General features: G+C 42.1%; 1 protein-coding gene across 1 annotated transcript in view; it reads left to right on the forward strand.

Moving 5' to 3' along the window:
* Positions 1-3,575, forward strand: part of SPTLC1 (serine palmitoyltransferase long chain base subunit 1) — a 52,759-nt gene extending 49,184 nt beyond the window's left edge. The window contains exons 14-15 of the mRNA XM_084627856.1: positions 363-436; positions 1,903-3,575. Of these exons, the coding sequence (XP_084483982.1) occupies positions 363-436; positions 1,903-1,996 (168 nt within the window). The 3' untranslated portion in view covers positions 1,997-3,575. The remainder of the gene's footprint in view (positions 1-362; positions 437-1,902) is intronic.
* Positions 3,576-22,449: the final 18,874 nt, after the last annotated feature.

The following is a 22,449-nucleotide window of genomic DNA, read 5'->3' on the forward strand; positions in this document are numbered from 1 at the left end:
AAGCTGGTCATAAGCTGTAGAAGGACAGGTCAAACCTACCCCCTTATCTCTATTCTTCTTGTATAACCCAGCCACCTATATTTAAAAAAGCCTCAAATGAGTTTCTAAAATTTTAAACTTTTAAAGGATGCATTGTGTGCAGGAATGTTTCTTACTGCAGCTAATTAGAGAGATGCTAATAATTCTCTTCTGATACTGGACTTGGTGTTGGTTTGATGTATACTTCTTTCTGCTCTGACTGTGCTGTATGAAATTCTGCCATGTTTGTCTTCCAGACATTAAATAACCACTGTTCATAGAATGTAATGGTAATGTGGTATCAAAGTTCCCAGTTGCATAACTGCTTATTTATATGTCTGCAGTGTATGAATAGAAGTATTGCATTAACTCAGGCCCGCTATCTGGAGAAGGAAGAGAAATGTCTTCCGCCGCCGAGGTGAGTGGAAATTCAGAAACCTCTGTTTCTTTTTATCTGTCTTGAATGAAGAAAACCACCTGACTTTTACCCAAAAAAAAAAAAAAAAAAAAGCTGTTTGCTTTAGGCCTTTTAATAGTTTGCCAGGTGAGGAATGGGAAATATGCTGTCTACAATAAACTTTAAATGGGTATTATGGCATGTTATAATGGTTATTTACAAGATAATGTATCAAAATAAACTGAATCTTCAGTACCAGCATTGTATTGTTTTCACTACTACCTTGGCTGCTTACCACACAGGTTTTCATAAGAGGCCCACTGAACTTGAAAGTACATCTAAATCTGGGAATAAGATGGTGTGTGGTAGGCAAGTGACATGCTCAATGCCGAATTGGAAAGAGATACTATGTCTGTTTGCTTTGCTAGAGAGCCATTGCTTCACAAGTTCTCTATCTTGCCGTATACCTTACTTGTCATTGTGCCTGAGTTTATGGCCCAAATATTGCCTTTGAGTGAGGGAGCCATTCCTTCACTCTGCTGGAGAATCAAAATATTGAGTGAGGGTCATAGTTACATAAATAACTAAGTTAAGTTAAGGCTAGGCCTTAGTCTCTTTATTATTAGGATAAGGGGCCTGTTAAGTTAAGGACTTTATCATTAAATGAACCAAACCCTTAGCAAGCTTTAATAATCTATGTAATGTTTATTAAGAATGGAAAATGTAGTTGCTCAGTTCAACATAATCTTGTTTATTAGACCAAATGTTCTAAACTGTCAGATTGTGTCTTAACTAAAAGTTAAGAAAAACAGATTCTTGCTAAAAGTTAAACAGGTGGTTTGAGAAGAACAAAGTACCTTAGACCCCAAACATCAGGAACAAGTACTCCAGATAGCAAAGTAGATAAGTCGAGGAAAAATAGCAAACATATGAATAGGGTGAATGGGCAAAATGACACTGTTGCTATGCATGATCTGCATGTAATCGATATGAAGGAACAATTAGAAGGGTGTTTTCTATACAAAAAAAAATGTAGCCTGTACATAGCATGAAATATATCCGATATGACAAGGGAAATAAGTGATTAGGTATGAGTATGCAGAAATGTACGGCTTACGTAAGAATAAAAATAATCAAAGCAATGCAGAACACACACCCTCCCCTCCACCCCCACCACAAGATCAAACCAGTCTGGATCTGGTAATGAAAGAAACAGCCTTCCTGCACCCCCTGATCAGATAACTGATTACTGCCCTTTTCTTCTTTGTTTTATTTACGCATTTATATTGTGTTTTAATTAAGGTGGTAGTATATTCTAAAATTCTCACATTAAAGCTTTAAAATTAATAAAGCTTGTTAAGTTGGTGTGAACCAAGTTTTTTACCCAACAATTCTGATATAAATTAAAACTGGTTCAGGAGAAACAAAGCAAGGAATAAGTGTCATTGCCATTACAAGAGCCAACTCTTCTGGTTTTGTCTTTTCAGTATTCGAGTAGTGATAACAGTGGAACAAACTGAAGAAGAATTGGATAAAGCTGCATCGATTATCAGGGAAGCTGCAGAGTCTGTACTGAATTAAACTGCTGATTTGGATACTTGTATCCTGACATTATGAAAAAATGTTTTCCACTGTATGGTGTCTTGGCTTCCGCTCCAAAGGTTCCAGCTGTTTGTGGCTCACCCATTGATAGAATTGAAACCTTGATAATTAATGGGACCGTTCCAGAATCGTGTAGATCTGGTGAGGGGAAAAACGATGAATTTTGGAATTACTAAATGACATACACCATATGTAAAGAGTACAAACTCTACTTCTAGTACTGTTTTAAATTGAATATCATTATTGTGCAGCAGTATTTTATATTGATTTCCCCCCACCTTTTGTAAAGGCCTTACACTTTCCTCAGTCCCCTGAAAATCTAAACACTCCATTTCTCTCAAGATTGATGAGCATTATGAGAATGTAGGAACTTTTAATATAATCTCGATAAAGTAAATTTAATTTTGTTTAAAATATTACCTATTTCAAGATATTTCTAATATATTTAAAAGCTAAATAGTTAACGTATTAAGGAATTCTTGGTTTTGAGCTATACTAAGTACGTAAGTACTTTATTATTAAAATGATATACATCCTATATTTATAAACTAAAACTTTCTTTGGTTAACCATTCCTTGAAACCAGTTCTTAATCATTGCCCCTATAATAGTCCATTTTCCAAAAAGAGATATTCACATCAAATACAGTTTGATTAATGCATTTGATCTGTAAGTATATGTTGGTTTGACTGTTATAGATGAGGTTTTTCTTATGATTAACTCACATCTAGTTTTAGAATTTGCTACCTTTCATATACTGTATGCAGCCAAGGGGCTAAAGCAGTGGTGGGCAACCTGCAGCCCGTCAAGGTAATTGGCTGGTGGGCCACGAGACAGTTTGTTTATACTGAAGGTCTGCAGGCACGGCTGGCCGTGGTTCACCATTCCAGGCCAATGGGAGCTGCAGGAAGCAGCGCAGGCCTCAGGGATGTGTTATGTAAACAAACTGTCTCACGGCCCACCAGCGGATTACCCTGACGGGCCGCAGGTTTCCCACCACTGGGCTAAAGACTACTAGTTTGAAGAGATCTAGGAGAGACTTTAAATGGCGGGGGGGTGGGGGACTAACCAAAATTTTGACACCACCCCCCCCCCCCACTGTATACCAACAATAACAATGTGAAAGTTCTGAAACATGATCTCTAAATTATGCTGTGGTTTACTTATCAATAACTATAATTTAGATTTCGATTTTCAGAAATGCTTAAAGGATTTTAGGTGTACAAGTCCCACTGAGATACAACTGAACTTATGTACTTTTGAAAATCTCCACCTTAAAATCATGTGCAGGTTTGCAGTAAACACAGATGAGGGTACAAACATAACACCAATCACTTGGAAAACAACAACTGAGGGAGGGTGACATAATCTATTGTGACTTTTATAACATATGAACCATTACTGTGTACTCCAGGACTTTTTAGAAAAGCTAACTGTGTTTGAAAACACTTCTTGTATTCTGCCTATTCTGTATTCTGGGTTGTTTTATGATGTCTTTTTTGGTTGCTGCTACAAAGATTACAGTGCTATATTTGGGAAAGAACTTTGTTTAAATAAAGTTAAACATCTTTGATTCAAAATGTCATGTGTCACAGTAAAATTACTACCAAATTTTAAAATTTTTGTGGAATGTTCTACATCAGCACTTCAGTCAAATTTTTCAGTACATAGTGAGGTTGTCTGTGTGCTGTCTTTCCAAGTATAACAAGATATTTGAACTCAGATACACCACCAAAGTTGTGTGGTGTTTGTGTTCTGCTTGGAGTATTTTATATTCCTTCAGAGCCCTACTTCTGGAAGTATTGACAGTATATTTTATCAGCACGTACTGCCAAAATCCTGATTCAGAACAAGGACAGATCCTCCTCTCTTTTTGACTGCAGGCCTTGGGCTACAGGAAACTGTGAAGACATCTCCTTTCTATGTCAGGATAGCATGGAAAGGAAGCTCACATAGGAAATTTTTATTTTTTTTTTAAGGATGTTAGCGGAGCATGCTCTAAGAACAGTGCCTGTGTGCTGCCAACAATAAACTTGCACAAGGTGCAAACACTGTGCTAAAAACCGCAAAAAAACTTCATCCAAAAATGCGGCTTGTCAATTACTCTGTTAGACTCCTAAACCTTTGTGATACTCAGGTCCTGCATCTTATCTTTTTCAACTGCCAAACAAACCATTTTGAATGAGGAGGACTTGCAAATAAGCAGGGGTTAACTGGTTAGAGAATTTCTGCTTATGCAATTCATATGCCATTTGGTGTGGTCATAGGAGCAGTTTCTGTGTGCAGTAATTACATTTGGGCTTCAGTTGATGGCTGTGCCTTCACTGCAAGCTCAGACTAGGCTTCCCTTGCTCGTGTATACATGCGCTAGCTCAGTGAGAACTAGCGTAAGTATAAATACCAGCGTAGCCATGGTAGCGTAGTTGGGGTAAGCAAAGGCCTGGCTTAGCTGTCCTAAGTTAGTACCCACCCGTTTCAGGCAGGCTTGTACTTGATGTGCCTAAGCAGGGCTGCTGCTATCTATGCTGCCATGGCGACATTGTTATTTATACTTGAGCTACCGTTAACATGTGTACACAAGCCAGGGAATGACTCACTTAGCTCATTGTAGAGGTAGCCGAACATCACAAGAATATCCTCCCACAAATGCGCTCTCTCTAAGGTATCACCACATCATTCAGGATACATGCTTCCATTATATATCAGAGGTGTCCAGCCACTGGGAAACAAGCTTGCAACTTCACTATCCCTCATCAGCTCCCTCTTAACTCCGTGCAGGTGCTTTACCTTCTGTTGTGCAGTCAGATATGGGAGAATTTGTTTCTGCACATCTTGTAGCTAGGTCAACATTCCCTTCTAATGCAACCCTTTCAAAGAAAACCATTGGCCCAAAAGAGTGAATCCCACTGTATTGTGTTTTACAAGGGCAATCCATTTTAGTACACTGTATGGTTTAGTACACCTTCATGACTGACACTATTTGCTGCTGGCAACAAGAATAGTAACCTGAAGTTGACTGCACAGAGAGGCCTTCACACAAATGTGAAGGGATGGCTTAAGTATTTGTATTACAGTAGCACCCCAGAGATCTCTAACTGCTGAAGACCCCATTTTGTTAGGGACTGAAGAAACAGTAAAAGACTCTGAAGAGATGACAATCTGAATAGGCATGGCTGTGAGGAAGGGAGTATTATCCCCACTTTCAAGACGGGAGCTGAGGCACAGACGCCAGACTCACAGAAAAAGCCTGTGACAGAGCTGGGAATAGAACCCAGCTCTCTTGAGACTCTGTCTAAATCACATGAGCATCCTAACTCCCAAATCTGTCTGGCAGAGGACCAGAATAAAAGGCCCTTCTACTGTGCAACAAGCTAGACCTAAATGCTATACTATTCTGGGAACCTATTCCTAACTTAAATGTGCAAATGAATAAGCACACAGTATTCTTTAAGTTAATTTTATCCTGCCACTAGGCTTTCAGTATGCCATATTTTTGTATTAACACAACTGAATTGTTAAACTTGTTGGGGCAAAGTTAAGCATTTGACAGTAGGTGGGGGCCATCTCAAGCATTTGACACTAGGGCCGCGTAGGAAATGGGTTGGGAGTGAATAATAAACATATTAACATGTAATAACACTGACCAACACTGAAATATTAGGTATCTGAGTCAATACCACATTCACTTCTCACTTTTTATTTCGGGCTATCTGCATGCTCAAAGGTTACTAATGATTTATGTTCTGTTTACCCTTGGAAGGGTTTTCTTTGCAATTAAAAGGGCTAGGAACATTTTAAAAATTAAAGCTCAGATGCTGAAGCATCATTTGATAGTAAGTGACAGAATTCCACCACAAATTCAAAGTCCAGGAATACACCTGGACTTAATCATGGCTTATTTTCCCCTCTTTTTAATGTGCATTATAGTCCGTCCCATTTTTGCTAACTTCTACATCTCATCTGAAAACCTGCCCTTACTATTTTTGAGATCAACAGAAAATCCTTTTTCCAGTGATGATAGTGCTTAATAGAGTTAACCTGAGGTTAGTTGATGTAAAGTAGAATTGTTACGGCTAGCATTAACAGGTATTTGGTACTGAATGTTCCTACAGCCAGGCTAAAAAGCCACTTATCGTTCAAGTAAATTCTTCCCTGAGGTACAGGGGGGCTAGCTGGCACAGGGATAGATGTTCCTGTGCTGGTTTAGGCAGATGTGGCCTGCTGCATCTTAGCATTTATTTATTTTATTTATTAAAAAGCATGATGGGCTAGATTCACAAAGCGAACTTAGGTGCCTAAATCCTCCTTTAGGCATCTAAGTCCAACATTTAGATGCCACTGGCATTCACATAACCACTGCTCAGCTACCATCTAATAGAATAGGTGCTTACATTCCAGGCAGTGGGCATACGCAAAGCCACCTGAGTCCTGACACTACCCAACTACTTTGCACCTAAATTCACGTTAGCCCCCATAGGATTTACAAACGAGGCATTCCCCTACCTATCTTGCCTGTGAGGCTCAATCCATAGGCATGCTCTGAGTGTGCGTGACATGCACAAAAGGTGGTGGTGGTGGTGGTGGAGGAGGAGCTCTCGATAGTCCAGTGTTTAGAGGGCTCATCCAGGATGTGGGAGGTAAAAAGCAATAAGGGGTTCCTCTCTTTTTGGTGAGGGAAGAAAGAAGTTACTCACCTTGTGCAGTAATGATGGCTCATCTTCAAGTTCTTGCTCATGTTGACTCCATTCTAGGTGTGTGCGCAGCCATGTACACAGTCATTGGAGATTTTTGCCTAAATGGTATCTGTAGGTTTGGCAGTGGTGCCCTCTGGAGTGCACGCTCATGCATCGGTATATTCGGCGCTACTTGGTCCTATGCCCTCTGTTCCTTCTTTCCACCCATGATGGTCGGAGCGCCTTCCCCTTGCCTTGCAAGTGGATACCTGTTTTCTCTCCAACTCTCATCATTGTTAGCTTTGTATATAGTTGTTTATGGTAGTTAGTAAGTAGGTGTTAAGTAGTGTTAGTCAGTGAAGGAGAGTTCCAGCAGGGACTTAGCCCCGAGGGGAGGCATGCCCTGGTCCCCGGGTTTTAAGATTTGTTCTGCCTGTAATAGGCCTATGCCTGTTAGCAACTCCCATAGCAGCTGCCTAAAGTGATTGGGGGAGTCATACATGAAGGACAAGTGTTGTATTTGCAAGAACTTTCATCCTAGAACTCCAAAGGAGCGTGATATTCGTCTAAGGGCCTTCCTCATGGAGGGCGCACTTTGCCCGGTGTTGGAGTCTTCCCACTCTGACTCTACACCCAGCACCTTTGCCTTGGTACACAGTGCACTGCACTGCTCCCCTTCACCGGTGCCCAAGAAGCAGCTGAAGAAGCGAGACTCCCTTGCACCAAGCAAGAAAGATCAAAGGGGTGTTGGGCAAAGGACCAAGTTTGGGCCACCTGACCTCTCCAGAGCCACAATACCTCTCGGACCAGACTCCCCAACCCCCCTTGGGATCCGACTCCCGGGAGTGGTAGGGGCCCAGACATTTGGCGCGGCTGTCCACATCTGAGGCTCTCCTGGCATCCAGGGATCAGAGTGCTCTCCTGGCACTGCTGGTACTGCTCATGGCATTGGATCCGGCTAAGGCTCCCCATGGGGGTAAGCCAGCCCTGAGACTGCCCCAGAGGGCAGTTGAACGCCATCCGGTTATCAGAGAAGAGGTGGTGTTCCCTGTCTCCAAAGCCTAGGTCGCTCGTTAGATGACCTAGGGCACTGGCATCATGCTTGCGGTCACCATCAGCACAGCATGGCTTGCCTACCTCTTGCCATACCTCTGGCACTGATCATCCAGCCAATCCCTCGGCCTAGATCTCCTTTGGTGCATCGTTCCCTTTGACTGCAGGACCAATCAGCAGCATGGCAACAATCTCCCTGCTCTCGGCACTGGTCTCTGGAAAAACAGTCTTCCTATTCGAGGCATCACTCTCCCCTGGCTACGGTCAGCTGCCAGACAAAAGCTTCTCTGGCTCCACCCTGGCCACCAGAAGGGGACTCATCCGGATTGGAACGGGACTTCGGCCTCTCACTACAACAGCAGTGTCCCTTGTGGGTGCCTGAGACCACCTCAGCTTTCACAGTGCTGACCTGGCAGCAAGGCCAGTAGCCATATTGAACTGTGTGGGGCATGCTGGTTATGTCATTGCTCTTCTCACACCACTTCTCTGTTGTTGCCTCAATGATTGGCTCATCAAGGGCAGATCTCAGGATCGAGTGCAGAGGAGCCTCAATCTGGTATGTTCCACCTCCCACGATATGGGCCTGTTAATAAACAAAAAGAAATCGACGCTAATACTGGTGCAATGGATAGAATTCATGGGGCAGTCCTCGACTCCATGCAGGCCAGAGTCTTCCTTCCAGAGGCCCATTTCCAAGCCATGTCAGACCCGATCTCTCATGTGAGGGCTCACCTGCTCACCACTGTTCGCACCAGCCTGAGGTTGTTAGGCCACATGGCAGCATGTACTTAAGTGGTCCATCACGCCCAGCTCTATCTCAGACCACTGCAAGCGTGGTTGTTGTTGGTCTACATCCCCAACAGGCACAATCGAGACCTAGTAGTCAGGGTGCCGGATCACATACGGTCGTCCCTGGAATGGTGGTTGGATCCCTGATTGGTGTTGTGAGGAGGCCTCTTTGCAGCCCCGTCCCTGTCGCTGACTGTGGTCTCCGATACCTCGGACTGGGCTGGGGAGTCCACCTGGGCAATCTCAGCACACAAGGCTGGTGGTCACGGGACGATCGTTCCCTCCACATAAATGTTAGCTCAAAGCGGTTCGCTGGATCTGCCAGGCTTTCCTGCCCCACCCGAAGGCCAAGGTGGTACAGGTCTTGACAGACAACATGGCCGCAATGTTATGTATCAACAAGCAGCACAGAGCGAGGTCATCAGCCCTTTGCTGAGAAGCTGTCCATCTCTGGGACTTGTGTGTGCAGTGTGCCATTCATCTCATGACTAGCCACCTCCCCGGGGCCAGGAACATGTTAGTGGATCACCGCAGCAGGTCCTTCTCTTCATGAATGGTCAGTGTGATCTTCCAAAGGCGGGGTGAAAGACTCCTCGGGTGGACTTGTTCGTGTCCCAACAGAACAGGAAGTGCCATGTGTTCTGCTTGATTCAGGGGATTGACAGAAGCTCCCTGTCAGATGCCTTTTTGCTCCTGTGGTCGGGGCTCTAACGTCTGCCTTCCTGCCAGTGCAACTAATCCACAGAGTCCCCATGAAGGTCAAACAGGACAAGGTGAAGGTAATCCTGATAGCCCCAACTTGGCCTCATCAGCACTGGTTCGGCATGCTGCCAGACCTTTTGGTGGCCACCCCGCTGCAGCTGCCTCTCTGGCTGGATCTGCTGTTCCAGAACCATGGCAGTCTACTACACCCGAATTCGGCAGCGCTGCACCTGATGGCTTGGCTGCTGCATGGTTGAATGAGGAAAGAGCAGGAATGCTCGACCCTTGTCCAGCAGGTCCTGTTGGGTAGCAGAAAGTCCTCCACCGGGGCAACCTACCTGGCCAAATGGAAGAGGTTCACGTGCTGGGCCTCGGATCAGGGTATCTGGTCTAAGCAGGCCTTGCTGCAGTCGATCTTGGACTACCTTCCACATCTCAAGCTCTAGGGCCTTCATCAGTTAAGTTCCACTTGGCCTCTATTTCAGCTTTCCACCCTCTGTTTCAGGACAGGTCAGTCTTTGCTCACGATATGATGTTTAATTTTTTTAAGGGTCTGGAGTGACTCTATCCCCATGTCTGGGACCCCGTCGCTCCTTGGGATGTGAATCTTGTGCTGTTGCAGCTCATGGGTTCCCCTTCGAGCCTCTGGCTTCCCATTCCCTTCTCCTCCTCTCCTGGAAGGTTTCTTTCCTGGTCGCAATAATGTCTGCCCGCAGGGTCTCTGAGATGAGAGTGCTTACCTCGGAGCCGCTCTATACGGTGTTCTACAAGGACAAGGTCCAACTGTGACCACACCTGACTTTCCTGTCCAAGGTGGTTTCACAGTTTCATACAAGGCAGGACATATACTTGCTTGTCTTCTTTCCAAAACCTCATAAGTCAGAAGAGGAATGCAAATTACACTCTCTGGACGTCAGGAGAGCACTAGCCTTTTACATCAAAATGACCAGGCCGGTCCGTAAGTTGATGCAGTTGTTCGTCACAGTGGCAGACAGGATGAATGGTCTTCCAGTGTCCGCCCAGAGAATTTCATCTTGGATCACTGCCTTAATCCATTTTTCTGCTATGATCTGGCGAAAGTGTCTCCACTGGCGATTGTAACCACCCACTCGACTAAGGCACAAGCGTTGTTATTGGCCTTCCTGGCCCAAGTGCTGATTCAAGATATCTACAGGGCTGCTACCTGGTCATCTATCTGCATGTTTACGTCTCATTGCGCACTTACCCAGCAGGCCTATGATGATGCTGGCTTCACTAGAGCAGTGTTGCAAGCCACACGGCCGTGAACTCCGAGCCCACCTCCATGGATACTGCTTGTGAGTCACCTAGAATAGAATCGACAAAAGTAGGCACTCGAAGGAAAAAAATGGGTACCTACATTTCGTAACTGTTGTTCTTTGAGATGTGTTGCTCATGTCCGTTCCATTACCCGTTTTTCCTTTGAGATGAACTCTGACCATTGGCCTAATGGAGGGTATTCTAGTGTGGGACTCTCCCCTGTTGAAGCTGTTCCACTTTGTATGAAACACTTAAATGTTCACTGGATCCGTTTTTTGTTACAGGCAGAGATGGTGGTCCTGCTGCTACTACCAGTGCCTCCCCACACCCAAAAGCCCAGTAGTTAAGGCACTCCCACAGGATGTGGGAGACCTGGATTCAAGTCCCTGCTCTGGATCAGGAAGAGTGGAGATTTGAACCTGTGTATCCCACATTCTATCTGAATGCTCTAACCACGGGACTCTTGGGTGTGAGGGGCGGTGCACTGCTGGCAGAAGCCGTACCACCACCACCTCTGGCTATAAGAAAGGACTGACCTGGCTTAGGCACCTAACTTCAGGATACTTGTGAATCCTGAAGGGAGGGAGGCAACTCCCTCTGGGCCAGACTTAGGTGCCTAATTCCCTTTGACTCATAGATTTTTAAGGCCAGAAGGGACCATTGTCCTCTAGTCTGATCTCCTGTATAGCACAAGCCATAGAAGTTCCCAAAAATAATTCCTAGAGCAGATCTTTTAGAAAAATAACTAATTGTGAGACCAACCCCTCTTCTTGGCAGTTCCTATTCGGTAGGTTAGGCAGCTCCCTAGTCAGTGAGATGGCTTCTATGAATCCCTTTTTAGCTGCCTAACTCTCCCCATACTATGCTTGGGCCCCTGACTTGGCTTGTGAATTCCATTAGGCAACAGGCTTCTTAAGTCCCTCTTTTGAATCTAGCCCTGTTTCTTTATGTAGGCCAGGGCAAGGGAATGGTGATAATGATGGTTGGTGAATCTGTTTAAGCTTTTCACACTAGGAAGTTAACAGATTGCAATATTTAGTTGGGACACTTTATATTTCAGTATTTTAGGTTTGCATGAACCATATACAGACAATTTTATGGGCAAAGGTGTTTTGTTGTTATATTTGCATAAATCAGTTTGGTCATGTATTTCATCATAAGGCGTATTTCTTCAAGTAACATACATCGGACCCGGTCCTGTTCCCATTAAAGTACATGGAAAAGCATTCATCAAATTCAGGTGGGATTAAGATGAAATCCATGTGAGCCTCATCCTAAACTTCAATGCTTCTCTTGCAGTTAAAGGTCCAGATTCTTGGATTTTTTTACAGCAGCTAAGGTTCTGGCCCTGAGGGTTTCACCTCAATAGGGATAGCAGGTTGATGTGCCATAAAAATAGGTTAAAAGTAGCTGATCAAGAATAATGAGCATTAACACTTTTAGTAAAATTTAGCATCTGGTTTCTAGGGAAAAAAATAAAATCTTAATTCAATAGTGAGTTATTGAAGTTGTCCTCTTAAAGTGGCCAGTGATCAGTAATATAGATTGGGTATTTTTTGATGGCAACCAGATAATTTCCTTTTGCAAAATTATCTTTACAGTATAAAATTCATAATTCCATGCTACCTAACGCCATCAGTTTCTCAAAGATTATAAACACAAAGAAGATTATTTACTTGAACATTTGAAAATAAGTGATTGTATTTAGTTTCATTTTTTTAAGGAAATCTGCAATTCCCTTTTCTGTTTATGGTAGAGATCATTATTTTTTGGATGGGAGGTGAAATACATAAGGAAAATATTAAGAATGAAGTGAAGGTATGGCTGAGTAGCTTTGATTTTACACTTTTGAAATATGATCCAGGTCACTGCAGAGAATAGTGTACTGTCTCCTTTCTGTCACTCCATCTGGACTTTATTATTTTAAACTAGGTTGCGGGGTGTTGGCATTCACTGATCTATGAAGCTGCTACTGCAAAAGTATTTTGCATCCTAAGATACAAGAAATGTACATGAGCTGTAAAAGCTCCTTAAAAAAAGAGAATATTTAGGGTTAACCCAAAGCATTTGAGCATTAAACTGTTTCAGTGTCCCAATAAAAGGAAACATTTGGGGGAACATGTCTTGTGTTTTATGTTCATTGGCAGTTTTTGTGCTAATAAAAAATAGGTCTACTAACCGGATTGTTCAAACATTAGTTTCCTGGCCTCTATACTAGAATCACTCTAAAATAGGCATATAGAAATCAGAGATACTCAGTAACAAAGCAACCTTTTGAGGGGCCCTTTGAAAATGTAGCATGGGCCTGCACCCAACTCTCTTGCCAGCTGTGATCACATCTCCCCATCTTCTTGTACTCATGATCCACTGTCCAACACTCATGAGGGTGTTACACAACCTTCCCACCTCACCTGTTTATGGGGCTTCATACACCCCACTTAGGCACATGTGTACACTGGGAAGCTAAGAGGTAGAACTGAAGTCACCCTTCCAAGCAGGGGAAGGCAATGAGGGAAGACAGTTTTTTCTGCTGTAGCCCACTGATGTTGGAGCCAAATGAGGAGGTGGAATTGGAATGACACTATGACACCTGGAGTGGATATTGGACACAGAACCACCACAAGCATGGAGATCTGGATGGTGTGTGGGCCTAAAACTTGGGAAGAGGTAAAATTCAGACTTAAGATATCCATTTAGATTATAAACTCTTGAAGAGATCTATTTAGATCTGGGTGACTGCCACCCTATTTAGATTAAAATCTCTTGGGAGGCAAAGACTGTCTCTTACTACATGTATGCATGATGCCTAACACAATGGGTCCCAATCTCAGCTGGGATTTCTAGATGCTTCTGCAATTTATACAATAAGACTACAAGAAAAATAAGTTTGGAGGCCTCCAATTACCCAGCACAGTAGGAGTAGACTGCATCTTAGAAGACATATCTCCCTTAGCACCTAAAGAACATATTATAATACTGTCTCATTACACTGCCAGTGTTTTGGTCAGATGCATATTTCCACTAGACATAGTATTTACCAAAGTACATGCACATTCAATGCAGGCTGAAATTTGGCATGCAAAGGCCCAGAATCTGAGTGATTTCCCCTACACAAACAAACACTCTCCTCAGGCCCTACACTACCAGCACTCCCAGCTATCTTCAAGACACCACTGACTTCCTGAGGAAACTACAGTCCATAGGTCATCTTCCTGAAAACACCATCCTGGCCACTATGGATGCAGAAGCCCTCTACACCAACATTCCACACAAAGATGGACTACAAGCCATCAGGAACAGTATCCCTGATAATGTCACGGCAAACCTGGTGGCTGAACTTTGTGACTTTGTCCTCACCCATAACTATTTCACATTTGGGGACAATGTATACTTTCAAATCAGCAGCACTGCTATGGGTACCTGCATGGCCCCACAGTATGCCAACATTTTTATGGCTGACTTAGAACAATGCTTCCTCAGCTCTCGTACCCTAATGCCCCTACTCTACTTGCGCTACATTGATGACATCTTCATCATCTGGACCCATGGCAAAGAAGCCCTTAAGGAATTCCACCATGATTTCAACAATTTCCATCCTACCATCAACCTCAGCCTGGACCGATCCACTTCCTGGACACTACAGTGCTAATAAGTGATGGTCACATTAACACCACCCTATACCAGAAACCTACTGACCGCTATTCCTACCTACATGCCTCCAGCTTTCACCCAGACCACACCACACAATCCATCGTCTACAGCCAAGCTCTATGATACAACTGCATTTGCTCCAACCCCTCAGACAGAGACAAACAAGCATTCTTACAACTACAATACCCACCGGCTGAAGTGAAGAAACAAATTGACAGAGCCAGAGGAGTACCCAGAAGTCACCTACTACAGGACAGGCCCAACAAAGAAAATAACAGAACACCACTAGCCATCACCTTCAGCCCCCAACTAAAACCCCTCCAACGCATCATCAAGGATCTACAACCTATCCTGAAGGATGACCCATCACTCTCACAAATCTTGGGAGACAGGCCAGTCCTTGCCTACAGACAGCCCCCCAACCTGAAGCAAATACTCACCAGTAACCACACATCACACAACAGAAGCACTAACCCAGGAACCTATCCTTGCAACAAAGCCCGTTGCCAACTGTGTCCACATATCTATTCAGGAGACACCATCATAGGGCCTAATCACATCAGTCACACTATCAGAGGCTCGTTCACCTGCACATCTACCAATATGATATATGCCATCATGTGCCAGCAATGCCCCTCTGCCACGTACATTGGTCAAACTGGACAGTGTCTACGTAAAAAAAAAAATGGACACAAATCAGACGTCAAGAATTATAACATTCATAAACCAATCGGAGAACACTTCAATCGCTCTGGTCACTCGATTTGTGACCTAAAGGTCACTATATTACAACAAAAAGACTTCAAAAACAGACTCCAACGAGAGACTGCTGAATTGGAATTAATTTGCAAACTGGATACAATTAACTTAGGCTTGAATAGAGACTGGGAGTGAATGTGTCATTACACAAAGTAAAACAATTTCCCCATGTTTATTTCCCTTTCCTCCCCCCTTTCCCCCTCCTCCCCCCCGCCACTGCTCCTCGGATGTGCCTGTTAACTGCTGGAAATGGCCCACCTTGATTATCACTCCAAAAGGTTTTCTCTCCCCCCTCCCTCGCTGGTAATAGCTCATCTTAAGTGATCACTCTCCTTACAGTGTGTATGATAACACCCATTTTTTCATGTTCTGTGTGTATATAAATCTCCTTAATGTATTTTCCACTGAATGCATCAGATGAAGTGAGCTGTAGCTCATGAAAGCTTATGCTCAAATAAATTGGTTAGTCTCTAAGGTGCCACTAGTACTCCTTTTCTTTTTGCAAATACAGACTAACACGGCTGCTACTCTGAAACAAAAATCTATTTCTAAATAGTGTCAGTTTAAGCTGGGTTTTTTTTAGACTGGGAGGTGTTAATGGCTAACAATAGACAATCTCAGACTTTGTTAAAGTTGATGAGGGTGCTAAGCACTTTTCTTTGAGGCTAAATGGAAGCAATTAAATGTATTATGTAGTGATAGCTGGAAACAATAGTGAGCCACTGCCCAAGGCAAAAGGTCACATGACAAGGCCAATCATAGGCTAAACTGTGTAGGCTGAGGGCTTTCCCTGGGCTTGATCATAAAATGCAGGAGCTAGGGGGTTCATTGTTTGCAGCTGTGAGTCCGTGAGGCATGAAGCAAATGAACTAGTGGTGACTGTGGCCTTGGGAGGAAGACGAAAGATAGTTTCTTGTGGACACAGCACTTGCTGCAAAGGCAGACTTGAATTTTAACTGCCTGCTGTTTGTTCCTACAGCATTCAGGGCAACAGGACTTTGTGCGCATTGTTTGTAAGTAAACAAGACTGCACCAAAGAAATACCTACCTTGTATCCCCAATTTCTATTCCTGATGAAAATAACCCAGCAAGGTCTTGAATATTGGCTAATCACTTGGGCCAAAAGAGCTTTTCCTATTTGCGTATTTCAAAACCAGCTTCAATTTCAAAATACGTCTTCCATCAGATCAAGTATTTTACTATTATTCAAGCATCCAAAAATGTGCTAGCTATCTCATGCTATAAAGTGAAAACATTGTTCCCGGTCTGAAAAACACACAATCTAACTTCAACATGAGACTACAAACATGTGACAGACAGACAGACATTGAAGGGTGTGAGGAGAGGAGAGGAAGGCAAGGACAACAATTATAAGACTGCAGGGTTACTCTGAGACAAATGTCTCAATGATTTGATTCCCTTTAATAATTTTGCTAGGTTTGGGTGTGATGAGGTAAGATGGTGGAATGTCTACTAAGTACAGTCAGTCATCATAAGATCTGGATGAATGCTTAAAAAAAAATACTGCCATGATTTAAGTTATAATTTGTAAATGAATTAGCTTTGGCTGTGTGTGTACTTCGTGTTCATTTTGGGTGAAATTCATCCCAGAGTGGAGGGTGACCACAAAGCCCATGCTTTACTTACATTTCATTTAAGCCCTAATTTGAGGGTTTTAATTGGATGTACGTAGGACTTTTTAGCCTGCTGCTGGCCCTCTGCATGACAGTGAATTTTGCTCCCAGTGAATATTCTAATAACTTTGGAAACCATGAATATTGGAGAATATTCACAGAAAGCAAACTTCAGATTCTTAAGTATTTGCATGGGGACTCTGATTTGTAAGAGTTATTTTCAGAGAACAGAAACATACCATGTGACTTGTGTCCAATCAAAATAGCTCAGATTTTTATAGCAAACCCTCAGAATGTTCACAGACAAGCTACACATCACAAACTATTGGAAATTATTCAGAAAATAGTTTTGAATAACAAATTCCTGAGCTGTTCTCAGATATTTGAACAGAAAGAGGTGAGCAAAGAAACCATGTTATGAAAATTATTCCCCCATAGCTATACTGCTACTTTTCAAAAAGGTTTTTAGTAAGTAGTCTCTAAATACATACATGGGTTCTCATGATACCAAGTTTTAAAATTTTCTGAATAGGCATTTGTATGGTAGATTTGAAATCTGTTCTAATCTGTTTTGTCAATTCTTGTGCTTCTTGTTGCAATTTGTTTCTTTTGTTTATTACTTTGCATTTTTAAAATGTCAGCGTGAAAAATTATCTGAGAGAAGTTAACTAAGTCTGTTCATTTTTGTTCTTCTGCTTCTTACCTCTGTGTCATTCTGTATTGATTGTTTGAACATTCTAATTTTATGCATATTAGACACAGATCTGTGAACACTACAGCAGTTTAGTTCCAGCTGTGTAGATTGTGGACTTTTTTCCCAAACTACTCTTATGAATTTGGAAGTGTAGGTCTTTGTATTTATAATACATTATATCATGTAAACCCATGCAAATACACACACCTGAACAGAACTTTCCCTTCACATTACGCAGCATACACAATTTGATTGTGTTCAGATCTTTCTGAATCTTATTTTTTTCTTCTTCTCTTTTCAAAGTTTTCCCCCCTCTTCCCTTTGAAAACTTTCCAGAGTAGGCACTAAACATCTTTTAGACATTTAGCATTTTTTAAGCAAAACAAAAATATTTGGAAGACATTAAGACATATTCAAATTGGTATTCAGTGATTATATCCCTCCTTCTTAACTTTGAAGGCAGCCACCTTGGCAGGGCCTACATTTGTCTGGGTGGCCTGGAGCAAAGGGGAGCAGTGGAATTGCAGAAAGTTGCATGGATCTGGATCTGTCATCACCCTATGCAAATGTGCTGGTGTAGATTAAGCAGTGGGTTGCTCCTTCAAAGGCACCTAGTTTCTGTCCCTGCTTCCACAAGAATGAACCTCCCAGCTCAGGTAGACAGACTTGCAATAACGGGGCTCCAGCAAGCGCTCTAAAAATAGCATGGATGTTGTGGCTGCGGAGTGGAGACTCAGGTGAGCCACTTGAGCTTAAGCCTAGGGGGTTGGTTGGGAGAGTTGACTACAACTGGTTACAAAAACAGCTCTCACGTACTGGGCTACAGTCTGTCTCGGGAAATAGCCTGCAGGCCTAAGCTTCTCTTCTCTGTTTCTGTGGCACTTAGCTATGCTGCAAAACCATATGCCATCTGGCCCAGGAAGCCAAACAACACTGGATGTTCCCCAGCCCATAGAGCATGAGCTTCTTCACAGAGGGAACAGAGAGGGAGAGACAGAGCAAAAGAAGGGGAAGGAAAGAAAGATGTTTGTGCAGGATGTTTGTTGCCTTTTAAAATAAATAAATAAAAATAAAGCTAGAGAAAAAGAAATGTATTTGAAGGCCAAGATTTTCAAATATGGACACCTAAAGTTGCTGCTTCCATTTTACTATATTCGGCATAATGGTACACACACACACACACACACTTCTTTAAAATTAAAGGAGTACTTGTGGCACCTTAGAGACTAACCAATTTATTAGAGCATAAGCGAGCTGTAGCTCACGAAAGCTTATGCTCTAATAAATTGGTTAGTCTCTAAGGTGCCACAAGTACTCCTTTTCTTTTTGCGAATACAGACTAACACGGCTGTTACTCTGAAACCTTCTTTAAAATTGGAACTATGATAAAAATATGCACATCCACATCCCCCCTCCACCCATAACATACCTAAATCTAAGTAATGGTGGCATTCAATGATAGCAGCTGGATACAAAGCAATACAGTAGGCATAATTCTGTCATTTAATTTGAAATAGCTGATCCTTGTTTCCCATTTCCCACACCCCTTTGCCCAGTTTTTTGGTCAGTTTTAAAATACCTATTCAAGGCTTTCTTAATATAGTCTTATTGTATTAAAATTGATTGACACCAAATGGAGTAGGATCTCTTGTTTTATTCAGGGCAAACTAAAATCAAGAAGGTGCATCATATTCCAGTCACAGGATTTTTATGAGATGGTAACTTTACATTTCTTGTTAATATTCTGAAAAAAATATAAATCCTAGTCTGTTGTTGCTTCAGAGGTAGTTTTCTGAGTAAACTGTTGTTTTGAAAATTCTGTCTACACCTTTAACTCAGGCAGAAAACAAGTAATAAGTGAGCACTAAGCTTTCATAACATAAATTCCATTTTAATACATTTCTAATACCTAGTGCAGTTATATTTGAAAGGTGCTGGAGTCTGCCCTTTTAAATTCATCCACTACTTGCCTCACAACATTCTCCTGGAGGATAAGCGTTCATGTCCCTTTTCACCAAAAATACATCAAGTTATTACTACTTCTGGACAACAGGACATAAAATTTCCAAATGATGCTTTCCTACAGTAGCTGTGTGTATATGTACCCTCCTTAGGAACAACACATAGCATCACTGGTGTACTGTAAACCAACAAATCAAAAACAGTAAGGGGTCATTTAATTTGTAATTTAGCATTAATAATGTCAAGTGTATTCAGCATCTTTCATTCAAAGAGATCCTAAAGATCCTACAAAATAATTCCACAAGCTATACATATACGAATCACTTCAATCACCATTGAAATGCGGCTGCTACTGGGGTAAATGTGACAACCATTTAGTGATGCAGCAAAATTACGTAACAGTATAAGGCAAGAGATGAAGAAAAACAGATGAAATCCTGGCCCACTGGAATCAGAGTTTTGCCCTTTACTTTGCTGAGGCCAGAAATTCACCCACCTTCTGTACTTAGCCCTTGTAGGGTTTTACATCTTCAAACCTGTAGTAGTTTGCTAACAAACTAAACCTCACAAGCCCCCTGAGAGAGAACTAAATTAAGAGCTGTGCCTGAACTTTAGACACAGATTTATTTATCCATCCATCCAGGTCATTGTGTGCCCTGTCCCCTCTATAGTATCTGATCACCTTTGAGGATGTTCTGATTCTAAGCCAGACTTTACAGCTGGGGTCTATCTCCTTTACAGATGAGAAAACCAAGACCGAGAAAAAGACTTTCTTTAGAAAGCTGAAAGTTGCTGGGTCCTAGACACATATCTAGTTCACTAGACGAGGCTGACTCTGGTGCACATCAAAATTAACTTCTACATCCAATTGCAAATATAATTGTAATGTTTCTTTCTGTTCATTCATTAGTTCAGATCAGAATAAAGGTAATGAAAGCTGCACTTTTTATTCTTCAGAAGGTGTGTCATGGATAACTAGTCTTTGAGGATATGGAGAAATAATGGATGTTGGATGATTCTGCGAGACAGAAGGCTAGTATATCATCAGTATATTGATCAGTGTAAAGTGTACAACAGGGAGTACAAAAAGCCTAACTAGTCTAACAGCTAAAATGGAGAAAGCCACATTTTTCCCCAGTGTGCAGATGGTTATGTTTTGACCCAGTGTAACTTCTTTAATCATTTAGATATACAGTGGATTTGAGAAGGCTCCAGATGGAGGCTGAACCTCTGACCCCTTAACATAAAAACATCTATGATACCAATTACACCATCTGTTGGTCATAAAACCACATTCTCTATCTTTTCTTGGCTTTTGTGCTATACAAAAGCTGAGGGGTGATATTTGGGACTGTTCTAGTTTATCCATGCACTGTAATGCAGAACACATTTCTACACAGAGAGCGAGAACAAAGCACAATAGCACTGAAGTTCAATTTACATTCTCAGTCAGTGAAAACAAAAATGAAAATAAAAAACAGTTGTCTACAAGTCATTATTCATACCCAAACTATGTCTTCAATTGTACTTTTCCCTCCTATGCCTGTGGTGAAAAATAAACTCTGAAAAGTCCTCACATGCACGCATTGCATCTGTAGAGCAACATTCTGCAGCTGCAGTTGTAGGTCCGTAAGCCATTTCAAGGCCTCCTCTGTGGTGCTATGGATATCATCCATTTCACTGTAGAATCCATATTTGGGGCACTGTGTTATGATGTATTTGATTTGCTCACCACAGTTGCACAAATGAAAGCCTTTGATTTTCCACTTGTGCATCAAGTAGCTGCATCTTCCATGGTTTGTTCAGATGCTGTTCAGTGTGGTCCAAAGTCTCCCATGCAGACTTTGAAAAGTCCTGGATAGAAAGAAAGTCTGTGATCATAAAAGAAAGTATGGGACTGAAGGTTACACAGGTAGGCCATATTGGTAGATGGCATGCAACTGATATTTTTCCTGCTTTTAAAAGATGCCTTTGTTAGCAATTTGTGTTGATGATGGTCGTAGTTGGAGAGACAGAGGTGTGCTGTGTAATGCCTGACTAGAAAACACTGACATGCTAAAGAGATCAGCAAGTCTGTCACAAGCTTCCACAAAGCCTCCTAGTTTCCCATCCATTCCATCCCAGTCTATAGCACGGGCTCAAACAGTGTCTGAAAGATTCAAGAGGACTTTGAGAAGTGTCTGGATGAGATTCAGGATCCAGTAAGTGCCAAGGTTGTATCATTTGAAACTTCTTGACCTGAGACTGCAGGAACTGATAATTAAAACATTGATGTGCTGAAGATAATGATGAATGGGGAGGATGCTTTCCTAAATTATGATAATCAGGACTTTAAAGCATTGGGATATGGCATGGGACCCTCATGTCGCCTAGGAAACGACATGAGGAAACCTAGGAAATGAGAAAAATCAGCTCTTTGTTCCTAATGGATTATGAAGGCACAGCACAACTTTTCAATTGTTTAGGGGCATTACGTTTCCAATCAGTAGTACAGATGTTTCTTTCCTCTGTGTCACTTGTGGATTTTGAACAGTTTTAAACAGCAATAGTCATTTCAGTTTATAATATTTTTCTTTGGAGTCAGTGGTTGTTCTTGAATGTTAAACTAAGTATGAAAAAGATCAGGCTGGAATACACATTGCTTTATATTTCAGTGTGGAGGCCAACAGTTACTTGGAACAGGAAGTAATGATGAAAACAGTGTGGTGTCTGTTGGCAAATATTAACATTTTAGTGCCAGCTACCGTACCTTGAAGCTAACCCTCCACGGCCTTTATCCAGGAATGATGCAACATCCATTGATGCAAAAGCAGTATCACTGTCTTCATCTAACATGGAGATGTTAGTTCACATTAATCCTGCTCTGGCACATGTCCAATCTGGGGCAACGTGTGGAGGTGCTGTGCTTTGTGGCTAGATAGAGAGCCCCACTGAACTGATCTTTAAGGATCCTTATGCTGCAGCACTAGAGTGCCAAAATGAATTACCATATTGTGGTATACATGGTATAAATACAGCAAACAGGGGAAATGTTTCTTCAAAGAGACTGGTGGAAGAATGCAGCAGTCCAGAACGCATGAAAGCTTGTCGGTGTCCTTTTACCCTCCAGACTCCTCAAGCAGAAGACAAAGCATTAGGTAAAGCTCAGGTAAACTATACTGTTGTTAATTGTTATTTATTATTTGATTATCTTTCCCAGAAATGATACATGAGGAAATGGAGAAAATTTCAAAGTAAA

This window comes from Lepidochelys olivacea, assembly GCF_965140295.1.
Source record: "Lepidochelys olivacea isolate rLepOli2 genome assembly, chromosome: 5".
Lineage (NCBI taxonomy): Eukaryota > Metazoa > Chordata > Testudines > Cheloniidae > Lepidochelys > Lepidochelys olivacea.